Genomic DNA, 16,235 nt, shown 5'->3' on the forward strand with positions numbered 1-16,235 from the left:
AAATTTATAATAGGTTGGGTATAATCAAAGGTAAGCTATATCTAATAAAGATGGTTGTTAATAATGAACAAGTCATAGTAGAAGCCGTATTGGTAGAATTAACGATTTATTAAGTGTAAAAGTTTTTATTCTTATAATGTATAAGGCAATTGTTCCTATATATAATATACATTGTAAAAATATATAATTAACATAACATAATCAATTAATGATGAATTGATAATAATAATAATAATAATAATAATAATGAACCAATGATTATATCATGAGTTTTTGCTATGTTCTTGACAATCTTTTTATTCTCTTTATGAGAAATGATATAATTAATGTTTCAGAATGGTTAAAATTATTTTATTCATATGACTCTCATTTATGAACAAACTATTAAAAAATCATATAATATATAAGATACATGAAATGGCAATATCATCTATGCGATTTATAATAATTGAACAAATATAATGTCAAATACTAGATGTATATAGTAATGTTTATTTAAACTGTTTATCATGCAGGTCAAGAAATTAAGTTTCCATTATAAAACGTCAGCATTCGAGATCATTTTGCCATTTTCAATGGACATACACTTTCAATTTGATTCATAAATTTTGTATGAAGTTATCTATCAATCTATATACTTTATGGGATTTGCATTCATCATGTAATATGACATAAAAAAGTTTCCTACACACACAACATTTTGTGGGGCCCGCACTTTTTGAAGCAAAAAAAAAAACTAGTAATGTGAGCCAGTAGTTTTTAATTTTTAATTTTTTATTATAGAACAAATACTTTGTAGTTTTTATTCATTTATTTATATTTTTCTTGATTTCTCATTTTCTTAACGTCTCAAATACTTTATTTTTTAGAATAGCAATCGAAATATTTTTTTTAATAAATTAAAAAAATATTAATTTATTATGAAAATATAAATTATTAAAACATCCTAAAGATAATATTGAATTATATATTTATAAATATTTCATTTTAATTTCAATATTACAAATTCTAATGATAAAAATATCTAAATAAATTTCTCTGACTGTAGAACATTTAAAAATGTGATGAGAATACGCAATTTTAAACCCTAAAATACATTTTATTCTTTTCCATCATTTCACCTTTTATGTGAGTTCCCTGATAACTCCCTCAATTAAAGATCACCTTTGTAGTGGGATTTCCTTGAATAAAAAAGAAAATATTTACACAATATATTTTCATTTAATTTATGTACATTTTATCAATCATATATTGTGATTTTATTTATATTGATAATATTAGTATGAGGTGTGTTAAAAAAATTATAAATATCATGTAATATAGTAAATAAATATTTTAGTTATATTATAATGTTTTAAAACAATTATCAAAATATCATTAAAATAAAAAATTATTTTGTAAATGAAAATAAAAGTAAAGAGTGATGATTATATATAATTTGGATGTCCTAAAAGAGTTCTATTAACATGCCAAATAAAAATAGTTATTGTTTCATTTAAATTATATATGTAAAGTTAAGCATCTAAATATTGTTAGAAATAACTAAAATAAAATAAAGTTAAATAATTATAAAATTTTAAATACGAGTCTCTATGTTATACTGAAATATTTTTTAGGAGTATTATTGACTTCTTTAATCAAATATTATCCTTAAACTATTTGTACTATAATGTTTTTTAGAAGTAAAATAAATTAATTCAAATATAAACTAAATTTTTATTCGCCTGATAAAAATTCATAAGCACAAACATTCAATTTGTACGGATATGATAACAAGTTGTGATTAATGCAATTAGTTCCACCAAATGTTAATTCTTTATGGATTTTTTTTCTTGAAGATATTTTGGTAAAATCATATAAATTCAATTATATTCTACGTATATTAAAATGAATTAAACAAGCTTCACTAAATAAGCTCAAAAACATGAAACATAAATAAATAAAAATGCGCACTATTACTATGTCAATTTAAATTGTAACTCAAAATTCTCATAAACATACCTCTCAATTACATTGAACTCACATTTTTCAAATTCAATTACATTAAATTGACATATGCACATTCTCTTAATTTATTATTTCGCAAATTGCTTCAGTATTGGAAACTGAAATTTGAGGTCATTGTAGAAGAATATACTAGCAAATAAAATTACAAAAAGTTTTTAAAATCAGTTCTACATAATTTTTCTGATAAGATGAAACAGTTATGGTTTTTTGGTTTTTTTTTTAAATGCATGACCCAACCTGGTCACGGGTCATCGGGTCATCGATTTTGGCCAATTTTGTCCGAGTCGATGTATGATCGATCCAATGCTTGACCTGAACTGAACCGGTCCGATGACCGGTTCGCCAGGTTCCGAGTCGGGCCGAGTTTTACAATAGTGTCTTGATTGAAGTCTGACTATAGTCAGACTTAGTGTAATTTGTAAGTTTGTAAGAAAAAAAGTTTGTCAATATAATATCTCCCTAGTATATAATATACATTGTAAAAATATATAATTAACATAACATAATCAATTAATAATAATAATAATAATAATAATAATGAACCAATGATTATATCATGAGTTATTGCTATGTTCAAGACAGTCGTTTTATTCTATTTATGAGAAATGGTATAATTAATGTTTCAGAATGGTTAAAATTATTTTGTTCATATGACTCTCATTTATGAACAAACTATCGAAAAATCATATAATATATAAGATACGTGAAATCGCAATATCATTTATGCGATTTATAATAATTGAACTAATATAATGTCAAATACTAGATGTATATAGTAATGTTTATTTAAAATGTTACCATGCAGGTTAAGAAATTAAGTTTCCATAAAAAAAAACGTCAGAATTCGAGATCATTTTGCCATTTTCAATGGACATACATTATAATTGAATAAAAATAGTTTCTTTTCTCTTGCCCTTCTAGCAACCAAAATAATACTAATAATAATATCAGGGGTTTAATGTCTCTTATATTATATGAGAGATAAAATTATCTCCTACACATAAAAATACATGATACTTATATTTTTTTTTTCTCTCACTTCTTTTTACACTTTTATGTATGTGTAAAAGATAATTTTATCTCCTATAATATAAAAAATAGCAAACCCTTAAATAATCTTGCGGAAAGCTTCATTATCAATGCTTTCAATTTGTATCATAAATTTAGTATGAAATTATCTATCAATCTATATACTTTATAAAAATATTTTCACTAGTAATGCGAGCCAGTAGTTTTTAATTTGTTATTTTTTATTATAGAACAAATACTTTTTAGTTGTTATTCATTTATTTATATTTTTCTTGATTTCTCATTATCTGAACGTCTTAAATACTTTATTTTTGAGAATAGCAATCGAAATATATTTATTTTTAATAAATTAAAATATATATTTTTATTTTAATATTACAAATCCTAATGATAAAAATATCTAAATAAATTTCCATGACTGTAGAACATTTAAATATGTGATGATAATACGCAATTTTAAACCCTACAATACATTTTATTCTTTTGCATCCTTTCACCCTTTATGTGAGTTCCCTGCTAGCTCCCTCAAATAAAGATCACCTTTGTAGTGGGATTTCCTTGAATAAAAAAGAAAATATTTACTCAATATATTTTAAATACGAGTCTCTCTGTTATACTGAAATATTTTTTAGGAGTATTAATTGTTAACTTCTTTAATCAAATATTATCTTTAAACTATTTTGACTATAATGTTTTTTAGAAGTAAAATAAATTAATTCAAATATAAACAAAATTTTTATTCGGCCGATAAAAATTCATAATCACAAACATTCAATTTCTACGGATATGATAACAAGTTGTGATTAATGCAATTAGTTCCACCAAATGTTCTTTATGGATTTTTTTTGTTGAAGATATTTTGGTAAAAACATTTTTTTATTGAGAAAAAATGTTCTTCAACATACACTTATTTGTTCTTCTTCTTTAATTATTCTTAAATAAATAAGAGTAGGTAAGAATTAAACTAAAATAAGTAGATAACCTCACTTACCTAACCCATTGGAACAGAGACCATCCACCTGTCCGGAACATCTACTTATTAAGCTAAAATGGCTTTTGTCAACAGAATGAGAAAATTTAACAGTTAAACATGTACCAAAACCAAAGTACGAAGGACAGCATGATTCTCCTTGTATACGTGATTGATTGGCTTCGAAATTTCTATTCTCACACGAATTCACGCTAATTAGATTGTTATTATTGTTTTCAATGATTGATTGCCAAATGTGAGGAGATTGGATGAGGGAACATATTCTTTGTTATTTGCTGATCTGATATGCAACATATGGTTTTGTACGTCAACCTCTCAATACACTAAAAAAAGGTCCCCTTCGAACTTTACCCTCCTTATTAATGTTTGGGTCTTGTTTGCAATACGAATAGCTAGTGCCTAGTGGGATTCTCACCTGAAATGTCATCCAATCACCATTCTTAATTAGACACGTGATGCTCATAAAATGCCAACAACCTAGCAAACCCAACTCCACCACCCTAAAATGCAATAAATACACGTCTTCTATATGCATCTTAATTAGAATTTTATTCGTTATGTATGGGTTTAGGTCTCTGAAAAAAGAAAAAGAAAAACTAACAAAAAACTATGTGGTTTACGTCTGAGGAAATGTGCGTTGCTGGGTCAATAAAAGTGTGGTTTTAACATCACATTGTAATCTAAAGTTTTAATTAAATATTTATGAGTACTTTTATTTATATATTTCTTATTTAATTTACAGAATAATATTTCTGCAGTTACGGCAGATAAGTTATCTGCATTTACTCCGAAAACGACATCATTTTGAAATTGAAAAATTAATTAATTAAAATTATAAAGACTATAGTAACACTGAAATAAATTAAAATTACAAAAATACTATAATTTCTGTCCCAAAACAACGTCGTATTAGGTTTACTGCAGATAAGTTATCTGCAGTGACTGAAAGAAAAAACAAACCCTTTAATTTATTGTTTTTTGATGCAAGACTTTATCACTTATACTTCAATTCCTATATAGGTATAGCATATGATATCGTAAAAGGTATTAGATTTTGTGTCTCTAATCCTAAAAAAATAAAAATAATGAAAACGGCACAAGGCAGAATTGCTGGCTCCGCTTCCACGTTGACATGTTCATTATTGATAAAATTCTAATATTCCTCCTTAAGTGAGAGAAAAAGTGATACGTTCCTTATTGAATCAGGGACAAAAACCTTTATGACAATGAATTTAAGAGACAAATTCCTTACTATTTGAATCTCAATCAATGATTGTTGGTCATTAATTAGTTTATTATTTATATATAATGACAAAGTAACTAATTAGTTAACTAATACTATTATTAACTACGACCGTTACAATAGCTCACACCCAAGTGCTTTTAGAACTTGTTCTGCTTGTGCAGTCTTACTATTAAGAATCGCTTCTTTTTTTAATGGATAAACTGTCATTCATTAAGCAGTGACATTGAAAAGGAAATGTGAACTATTTTGAGAAGAGGAAAACAGGGTACTGCTGGCATCAAAAATAGCCAAAGCTTTTTGAAGCCCAACGGTGTAAACATCAATTCGAGAGTGGGATTAGGTGCAAAACTTTTGAACCTCCATATTGCTTACCTTATCTGCCACTATGAAAGGGACATATATGGGATAAGGAATCCTACAAATTATAAACGTTAAATACTGGATTTCAAGTCTATCCAATATATATGGAGTGAATAGGAGAGAGGCATGAAACAGAGATATCAACGGCCAAATACAAGCAATTAATGACTCGTCCTACATGTTCTTGTGGGTCTCTGCCACCAATAGCATCAGATGCCCTGGGGTATAAACTATCTGCTAACCACTGTTCATATCTAAAATTTTCATGGCATTCGTATATGAAAAAATTAGATAAGGGAGAGTCGTGACAATTTGAAAGGAGTTTAAAGTTATAATTTCAAAATTAATCTCGAATTGAACTAATTGTGAAACCCATGGAGGTATAAACTATTTGCTAACCACTGTTCATATCTAAAATTTTCATGGCATTCGTATATGAAAAAGATAAGGGAGAGTTGTGATAATTTGAGAGGAGTTTAAAGTCTTGATTTCAAAATTAATCTTGAATTAGACTAATTGCGAATCAAGGGAGAGTCGTGACCAATGTTGTTAAAATCGAAATCTTAAGTAAAATTGGAAGGGGATTAAAAAATCGTAAAACGTAAAATTATAATGTAAAAAAATCATAAAAAATCGTAAAAATGTAAAAGCGTTTGGAATATTAGTAAAATTGTTTTGATGAAAAAAATCGTAAAAACATAAAATCGGAGTGATAAATCGAGATTTTAACAACAATGATCGTGACAATTTGAGAGGAGTTTAAAGTCTTAATTTTAAAATTAATCCTGAATTGGACTAATTGCGAAGCGATAAACCGATTGAAATATCTATAATATATATAATGGAGAGGTTATACTTATTACTGAAAAGTTTTATAACTCTTGCTACTAAATTCAGTGACGGGCCCATAAAATTTTATTTATGTCTGCACATTTAGTGATGGAGTTTGCATTGCCCCCAAATTTTTTTTAAAAAAATAAAAGAATATAAACAAGAAAAGAAAAGAAAGCTATTCACATATATCAAATTTTGCTATTTCACGCATATATCATTTTTTGTAAATGCTATGAAATAGCATATCTCATTTTTTGTAAATGCTATTTCACGCATATCTCATTTTTTGTAAATGTTATTTCAAGTTAGAGTAAAGTACATTTTGAGTCCTCAACAAATATTACAGAGCCCAATTTAATCCTTTAAAAAAAAGTTGACCCGTGGTTTGAAATTCAAAATAGACCTATGTTATTCTTTTTTAGGGACTAATGTGAGTCTTATTTAAATTTTAAAGGGATTACAAGTCAACTTTTTTTTAAGAGATTAAAATGGGTCACGTGACTTTTGCTAAGGACCCAAAACATACTTTACTCTTCAAGCTATTTCAAACGGAAAAAAAAAAAAATTTGTGTCTGCACTTGCACGCATAGGCAACCATATAGGTCCGCCAATGACTAAATTAGTCACCGTTGATTTCTGTCAATCTAATAATTATCATTCATTGGGTACACTTATTAATTAATTTCCAATAAATTAATTATTAATTTTCAATAAATTATAACCGTTAAATTAACAGAAATTAACAGTGATTAATTTTGTAATAAGAGTTGTAAAATTTTTCAATAATAAATATAACCGTCCCAAAAGATGATATTAATAATAATGTTATGGATTAATACATGAGATTGAGTTTAAGCTCTAAAATTTAAATAATAGGCAATAAAAATAAATTTGAAAAAGATAATTTAAAATCTAAATATTAGAGGCTCGAGAAAAAAAAAACATATTTTGGGAGACTTTATCAAAAAGCTATAATTTAAAAGGAAAATATTTAAAGAGAAATTTCATTTTACGGAGCCTCACTGAATTTAAGAGAAAGAGGCTTGAACATGGTAGCGCCTGTCACCTACATGAAAGTTGTAGCTTAGGTCCTTGTGAGCAAAACCCATAAGCTAGTTCACCTTGGGAAGCTCTTGAGAGTGAGTTATCTCTCTCCATTAGCGCCATTACTGTTCACCAAGAGGAGAAAATGCATGTTTTTGGTTGATTCCAAGCCTGAAGGTTGGTCTTCTCATGGTGTAGAACTTGTTTGAGGTGAGAAACTCCATTTCTAATGGTTGAATCCTTGAAAGTTTGAAGTTATATTTTCTTGGATATTTTGTGATTTTTGGGCTGCACTTGCATGTGTTGAGGCATAAACCTATGATATGTTTTGATGTCGGGATATATCTTTTGATGATTTTGGAATAGATTAAACCATGTAATTGTTTTAAAAAATTGAAAATCCTCACTAACCCTTTATGTGTGATTTTCGACCATCCTGTATTAATAGGTGTGGACATTATATTTGAAATGTTTAAATGATGGTTAACATGTCTTAGGTAATGTAAGGTATAATAGAGTAAATGGTTGATCGGGGAAAACATGAAAACATGACAAGTGCCTTGACCTAGGCTTCGACCAATCAAGGAGAAAGCATGTGAAAAGTGGCTTAATATGATTTTGATGATTGATGGTGATCCTTGAACACAAAGGCGGACCCACATGGGGGGGCTAGGGTTGGCCCCCGCCCCCCTAAAGTCTGGAAAAAAAATCTTACTCCCCCAAAAACCTTACTCTTATTACAGGGAAACCTTCATCCTCTGCTAACAAAAACCTCTTCTCCTTAAAAAGCAATAAGTTTTGACTTCTGCCCCCTCACATTCTTATAGAAATTTGTGTCCTTGCAAGCAAAAATTGGCCTCAGTATACATTTTTGTAGCGCCTGTCTCTAGCCTACTGTATCTAAAGTCTTGCAAGCAAAAAAATTAAATTTTTATTAGGTTCTTCCTAATAGACATTTTTACATCCATATTGTGATTATTCCAACCAAAATTGACATTATTTTTTGATAACAGCAATATAAATTTTTGCCCCCCGTCGTATAAATTCATGGGTCCGCCATTGCTTGAACATGGTAGATAGGATTGGGCCAATTTGTTGATGATTAGAAGTTTGAAAACATGTTGAACCCCTTAGGTTGAGGTTTCAGCCAAGCATATGAGAATGTGTTGGAAACCTATTTAAAATCGTGTTGGCTAATGATTGATAATCCCTAGACATGCCAATGTTGGATGGACTATGAGATGGTGTTAAAAACCAAGAAAAATTGATGCTTCATGATATGCATGGCTTCGGCCATGGTGAGAAAAATAGGCAAGGAAGTTTGCTAAATTTAAGTTCATGTTTTAAAGCAAGTACTAGGCATATATCAAGTGAGTTTAGGGTGTTAAAACCTAGCTTGGCCTAGTGTTTATGTAAATCATGTAATATGTAAACTTAATCAAGAATTATGTGACAAATCATGGGCAAATTAGATAATTGGCTATGACTTGTTTTTGTGGCATGAATTGGCAGGAAAAGTGTAACAATAATAACCATGTGAATCGTCATGTTTATTTTCGAAATTAGCATACAAATGTGTTGGTTTCTTGAATTGCATGTTACATGTGTATTGGTGATTGATGATATTTTTGTTCATGGTATTAGTGTTGAATCAAGGGACTTAACCTTGGAAGATCAAGTTCCAAGTTAGTCAAGCATTGGATGCCCTAGTTCTTATTTATTCAAGGATAGGGTAAGTTTATGAAACCATAAGCTATTTGGTATTTTGACCATTAGGTCAATGTGTGATTTATGACGAGTATTCATGTTTCCAATATCCTATGTGCAATAGGTGATTTTTTGAGTACAAGGCAAGTGAAAAGTGGTGTAGATAGCTTTCTTGGTCTTCAAGCAAGTGTTGGCTTAGGAGCTTTAAGAGGTAAGCTCTTGGTTTAGGAGTCTTATCCTACTCTATTGTTCCACCACAGGTCCATTGGGACTATGGTTTCATGTATGCGTGGTTGATGAATGTTAGATACGTAGAATAATTGCATTCATATAAGACATTTCATGTTATGATGTGATGTGTAGAATTATGGTTCATAGCCAGTGAACGCATAGATGTGTGATCTTCCAACGGGATACAACTCTTGGAAGTAGGTCCATAGGGATACAACTCATGGACTACCACGTATGACTCCGTGAAGACTTAGGTTCTCAAAGGTGATTGTTTGTACTTCTTTGCGGGATCCAACTCCTAGAAGTATGTTCCTTAGGGACCAAGCCTTTGGATTACCATGTATGATTTCTGTGGGTACTATAGTTCTCAGAAGCATTTGTTTGGATTTCTTTGCGAGATACATCCCCTAGAAGTCTCTCGTATATGAATTACTTCTATACCATGTTATTTGACCTTTCATGCGGGAAGTGAACTCATGGGCGGAAAATCACTCCATAAACTCTGAGTTTACGAGATTTTTATCTTACCTCGTTTGTGGACATATTTCAAGTACTCCAGAGTAAGAGATCCTTCTCAGGGCAAGAGGTCTGTTTAGGGCTAGTGGACTCTGTTGGAGCATGCACGTAGTTTCTTTTTGGAAATTATATATATATTATTTTGGCTCATGATGTATGCCCAATCACTGTTTTTTATGGTCTGTTATTATTTTGAGATACATGATTAGACAGTTGTATGTATATTAGGTCATTCAGGCAAGTACATATTTATTCAGTGACATGTTTCAGTTATCAGCATATATGGGTATGTGTGTATGTGGTCAAGTCAAGTATATGATATTTGCAATAGCATGGAGCCATATTTAGTATCTGTATATTGGATTGATCTTTTATGTATTTCATGTGACAGGTTAAAATGTGAGATTTTATCCCTAGATTAGTCAAATTTACAGCCGTTATGCTGCCCGTTTGACACTGTCTGAATTGGTACTTGTTATCATATTCGTATAGTCTTTGACCATCAATTATGGTCACAGGAATTCAAGCAATGATTATGTACATATATGGCCAGTACAATTCATATAAATAAGACAAGTATAGTTCATATGACAATACGTAAGGAGAAATAAAAAAGAAAAAGTTATCTCACGAAATTAACCATGTGTAATAGGGAAACTTTCATGAATTCTCCCGCTAATTATTTCATGTATGATGCGCTTATATACCATTTTTCACGCTAACAAACCGTAAATCAAGACGAGACATTACACATATAATGGCTCAAGGTAAAGATTGAAGCTTTCATGTTGATGAACTTGATTTTATTAATTAGAATTTGTAAAAGATTCTGCCAAAAGAAAAAATATGCCAAAGATATTTTTTACGAGAAAAAAGAATGTGCGGAAAAAAATAAAAAAAATAAAAAAAATATCTTTAATCATCATATAAGGAGGAAAAAAGAAATTTAAATATGTATGGTATCTTAAAAAATTAGAAATTTATAGTTGCATTATCCACAAAAAAAAAATTAAAGTTACATGTTGTACAGTGCAAGAATTATACGGTTAGTTATATCTTTATGTAACTGGTTACTATTTAATAGAGTAAACTATCAGTAAATGAATTTACGAACTCTCTATCAATGAAAGCTATTAAAGCATAATTTTGTGCCAAAAAATAATGGCTCAAATATACAGGTTTAACTTCTAATGATTTTTTTGACTTTTTGTTCTCATTACCTTATTATATGAACTTTACAAATTTTGTTTGAAACTAGAGAAATTTTGTATGTTAAACTCCCTTGTAAAGCTTGGGGAAAAAGATGACACCAGGCAGCTGAAGTGTATCTTTGTAAGAAGGGTAAAATAGTCATATTAATTAGAAACTCTAACATTGTTAAGGAGGGGCTTGGATGAAAAAAAGCACATAGGCAAATGATAAATAAAAAAAAAAAAAAACATAAGGAGGTAAGTGATTTAGTGCCTGTTTGGAAGGTCTTCTTTTAGCTTCTTTTCTCCTTATAAGTAAAAGATAGGTCAAACAAGTTTTTACAAAAGCTCTTATAATAAAAAGAGCTTCTTCTTCTTCTTCTTTTGATACATTGGAGAAAATTGAACACATAACCTAATACAAACTACTCAAACCTCTCACCACTAAATCAATTTTAGTGGCTTTGCTTTTTTTTATAATTAAAAAAAAAGTCAAAAAGCAAAAGCTCTTAAAATGAGCTTTTTTTTTAAAATTTTATGAACTTTTTTTGAATTATGTGTTTTTTTTTTAATTAATAACTTTTAAGTAATTTTTAAGTTAAAAATTTTATGTAATCATCAAATAGCTTGTAGCTTTATTTTTAAAGTTCTTTTTTAATTTTAGCTTAAAAATAGCTTTTAACTTAAAGAGAGAGAGAGAGAGGTGTCAAACAGGGCTTCAAAGCACAAGAGGGTATTTGAACTTTTTCCTAAATTTTATCTTTTATCCTAATAATTCATCATAATAACAAAGGGTAAAGTGTGTGTCATTTTAAAGAATATAAAGTTGTGTCATTTTAAGTGAGAGAAAGAGATAAATAAAGGAGGAAAGAGAGTGGACAAAAAAAATAAAGGTGTGGGTCCCACTTCTTCGTAAGAGTGAAAAGATGTAAGTTGTGTCATTTAAAAGAACAAATATTTTTTCCAATAACAAATTATTTCATTTTCTCTCCTTCAAAATCATTAGAACAGCTTTTAGCATTATTTTTTAATTTTTTTTTTACTTTAGCTTAAAATAACTTTTATCTTTAAAAAAAATTGTGTCAAACATGCTCTAAGCAAATCACATTGGACTAGCTCCAGTTCTTGAACATTAATTATACAAGGCAATGTTCTTTCCCTGCAGGTCATGGTTGCTACTTGCTACCATAAACCTTATCAAACTCATTTGAAAGAGGGTCTTCTGTTATCAAAAAAAAAGAAAAAAGAAAGAGGGTCTTCAGCGCTACCAATTCCCTCGATTTTTATATAAACATAAGAGATATCTTCATAATCATGCGTCAAGTCTAATATGAATTTCTCAGTGTGGTCGTCATTTTCTCGCTTGCTAGAAAGCTGACAACAAGAGACATGAACCCCAAAGGATGCATGATAATTTAATTCATTCAATTTTTCTCGACGTATTAGCCTGAAGAGTATAATTCCTATATTGAAACTTCACAAGCACAATAGGTGAATTATGTACATGATGAAATAAATAAATGTTGGGAGTGTTGTTGTGTATGCGATGTCATTGGATTTTTACGAAGATATGGAAGATATTATAAGAGAGACTTAAATAATTTGTTTTCAAATGAAGCTAACATAAGCAATGTTCGAAAATCAACTTATTGGAGACAAAAATATATTTGAGTAATGTGCACTGGCCCAATTTGCTCCTCCATCAGCTCCTACCCAACATTCACATGCCCCATATAGTTAATGTTTTTTCTTTTCTTTTTTTGTAAGTTGTAATTATTGTAGCTAGCTCGAACCTCTTTCATTAATAGATGAAAAAGGAAATCAAAAGAATTATCAGCTGTATTTGAGATGCATCGTGTTCAACATATAATGCCATTTGATAGGCAAATGAGAATTCGCAATGTTCCTTTTAAATAGATTTTGGAGAATATTAAATGCGTGTTCACAATAAAGACCCTTATTATAGACTGGAGTTTGCATGGTTGTTACAAAGTATTCCACTTTACAAGATAATACACTGCCTATTACTTTTGAGAGCTTGTGAATATATTATAATATTTAACTAAGAAAGTTGAGCAAAAGTATCTAAATTATGAAATGATGAACGCTTTATAAGTTATATATGCATACATAAACCAAATGTTGACAAATTTTGATGTCTTGGTGTCTATTCTTGAATTTTCTGGTTATGAACTTGTATTATTGAGTATTGACCGATCATTATACTAACATTAGTTGTGTGTGCTTTTGTCGTACAAAGATGTTGTATGTATTACTTGTGGAGGGGATATTTTGACTACTAAAAATATCTACTACCACCTTACTACCTATCAAATCACCATTGGATCAAAGAGAGAGAATGTTAAAAAGTTTTTGAAAAGAGAGAAATGTTAATCCAATGGTGATTAGATAGGTAGTAAGGTGGTAGTAGAAACTTTTGGTAGTCAAAATATCCTCCCTAATCTCATATTTGAAAAAAGGGTAAGTATCCAAGGGCGTTTTGGTCAAAATGACTTCATCATCATGTCATATAATAAAATCAACCTTAAGAAACAAACAAACAAGAGAAGCGAGCAGAGATGGGAACTATTGGTAGCATTGGCTTCCCTTCAGCATCGAAAGCTGCTTTGGGCACGCAAGTACTTTCAAATCAAAGGAAGCATAAATCGCCTTACAGTTTTATGGTTCCTCCTAACTACTCTGTTAGGCTGAGTCAAATCTGTTGTAAACTATCAGAAAGTGGGATTGAGGAGAACCCCACAAGCAAGAGAGCCTCTAAATCCAAGGACAGGATGGAGGAATACAATATAGCCATGAAAAGGATGATGAGGAACCCTTACGAGTATCACCATGATCTGGGTCAGTAGTTTCATTTTTATCCTATTTTGTTCTCCCACAACATTTGACATTTGCTACCTAGTACTTTTTGCTGCGCCTATTTGCTCCATGAAATGCTACCTCTGTTTGATATGATCATGTTATTAAGAAATGTGAGGGTGTGTTTGTGTGGGATGAATGGTCTTGCAGATGAGTTTTTCGTAATTACTGTTGCATTACTTGATGGTGCTAGATAGACACACGACAATATGATTATTGTCCTTCATTATGCTGGTTTATGCTTGCTATGTTCAATTATTGTATTAAATTGTTCTGTTACCATAAAATTGGAGAGGGTGATACACCCACAACACACAAAAAAAGTGGAGAGATTGAGGATTTCACATGCTCTATGATGTGGCGAGATTGGAGGGGTTATCTTCTGTTAAATGGTAAAGGGGCACAGTTGTAAAATGCAAAGCCTATGCCATATGATTACTGCGTAAAGTTTAATTTTGATTACTATAGACTTTAAGTTTTGCAATTGATGTAAATGGCCCTTAAAAAACCAATTATTTCTCATTAATTTTTCATTTATGTATGGTAAGATCTACTATGTCATTCAACTGATGCAACCAGTCATTCTTGATTTCAGGCATGAATTACACACTTATAACTGACTATTTGATTGTGGGCTCTCAACCACAGAAACCAGAAGACGTAGATCACCTCAAAAAGGAAGAGGGTGTTGCATACATTCTAAACTTGCAACAGGATAATGATGTTGAATACTGGGGAATAGACTTGCAGTCAATAATAAGAAAGTGTCGTGAACTTGAAATTAGGCACATGAGGAGGCCGGTAAGCAAGCCCATTTTCAGTAAACTTATTGAGAGAAAAAGAAACTGTCATGCATTCTGTGACAATATAGACAGCATACTACATTGACTTGCATAATGTCATTAGGAAGTAGAGTTTTGAGTTGTCATGACTAGTTTAATCTCTATGTCCACCTCAATGATCCATATACCTTTAATGCTACAGTAAAGTTATCCTGACTCTGGAATTGTTCTAAGTTCATTGTCATTCACATTTTGGTATATTTTTTTATCTACACTATTAGGCAAAAGACTTTGATCCAAACTCCTTGCGAAGTGAACTACCTAAAGCGGTCTCATCCTTGGAATGGGCAATTTCTGAGGGAAAAGGAAGAGTTTATGTGCATTGCACTGCTGGACTTGGTAGAGCTCCGGCTGTGGCAATTGCTTATTTGTTCTGGTTTTGTAGCATGAATGTGAGTACTAAACCCTTTCCTTTTCTTTGAATCCAGAAACAATTTCCATACCACTTATTTAACATATCATGAGTGTTATGGTTTCACACCATCCTCTTGGCGGTGTGGTTCTGCAAGCTACTGAGAGTAGAACAAAACACTATTAAATCAGTGTGACACTGTGATAGATTGGTTCACAGTTTTCTTAAATGAGAAGTGTTAATTCATTCACAAATGGGTGTGACTTTTTTTCTTTGGACAGCTAAATGCAGCATATGATATGCTGACATCAAAGAGACCTTGTGGACCGAATAGAAAAGCAATACGAGGAGCTACTTATGATTTGGCTAAGAATGATCCATGGAAGGAGCCATTTGAGAGTCTTCCAGAATATGCATTTGAGAATATAGCAGACTGGGAGAGGAACTTGATTCAAAATCGTGTCCGTTCCCTTCGTGGAACTTGACAACTTAGGTAAGTGTTTCTGTTATGAAAATTGGTTGCGTGTTATTGTATTTTTTGTGTCTGCATTACATATATATATATAGAGCTGCAATAGCTTTTGCTCTTATTTGCTCTTGGCCGTATTGAGATACGCAAAAAGTTATTTCAAGCCTTGATAGCCTTTCATGTAACAGTGTTATGTTGAGATGCAATGCTATATTTGTGTGATCGACAGGTTTCTATTTATCCAGGTTCCTACATAGATTGACAACCTTGCAGGGTTGGTGCTAGATGCCATGATACTGCTCAAAACTGGAGATTTTTCCAAGCATATTCATAAAGATATAGCTTGTAACGTGTACGAAATTTTCAGCATAGTATTGAATGGCAAATAAATCAATTTGGAGAATAATGCACCATAGTTTTAGTCTTTTAGACTTCGTAATAGCATTTGAGAATTCAATATGCCTAGTTGATCAAACATTCCTACCAGCAAGCGGCAAACTTGTTCATCTTTAATCACATTATTAATCCCATCATCCGTTC

The 16,235-nt window shown here is 30.5% G+C and overlaps 1 protein-coding gene across 2 annotated transcripts; it reads left to right on the plus strand.

Moving 5' to 3' along the window:
• Positions 1–13,724: 13,724 nt before the first annotated feature.
• On the plus strand, positions 13,725–16,204 carry LOC133315082 (phosphoglucan phosphatase LSF2, chloroplastic). 2 transcript variants are annotated; one of them, XM_061516638.1, is made up of 5 exons: positions 13,725–14,014; positions 14,628–14,833; positions 15,096–15,266; positions 15,508–15,719; positions 15,925–16,204. In XM_061516638.1, the coding sequence occupies exons 1-4, from the start codon at positions 13,735–13,737 to the stop codon at positions 15,709–15,711; spliced, it is 861 nt and encodes a 286-aa protein (XP_061372622.1). In that variant the 5' UTR covers positions 13,725–13,734; the 3' UTR covers positions 15,712–15,719; positions 15,925–16,204. The 2 variants fall into 2 exon arrangements, with proteins under 2 accessions (XP_061372622.1, XP_061372621.1); XM_061516637.1 differs by having other exon boundaries at positions 15,941–16,204.
• Positions 16,205–16,235: the final 31 nt, after the last annotated feature.

This window comes from Gastrolobium bilobum, unplaced genomic scaffold (genome assembly GCF_033153095.1).
Source record: "Gastrolobium bilobum isolate Gb01-03AN ecotype WA unplaced genomic scaffold, APGP_CSIRO_Gbil_v1 utg3760, whole genome shotgun sequence".
NCBI classification, from domain to species: domain Eukaryota; kingdom Viridiplantae; phylum Streptophyta; class Magnoliopsida; order Fabales; family Fabaceae; genus Gastrolobium; species Gastrolobium bilobum.

What these genes read in the sequence shown, in the direction of transcription:
- LOC133315082 (XM_061516638.1), top strand. Translation starts at nt 13,735, where the DNA reads ATGGGAACTATTGGTAGCATTGGCTTCCCTTCAGCATCGAAAGCTGCT. An exon ending in CGAGTATCACCATGATCTGG is followed by an intron (nt 14,015 to 14,627) that starts GTCAGTAGTTTC and finishes TCTTGATTTCAG; the next exon opens with GCATGAATTACACACTTATA. An exon ending in TTAGGCACATGAGGAGGCCG is followed by an intron (nt 14,834 to 15,095) that starts GTAAGCAAGCCC and finishes CTACACTATTAG; the next exon opens with GCAAAAGACTTTGATCCAAA.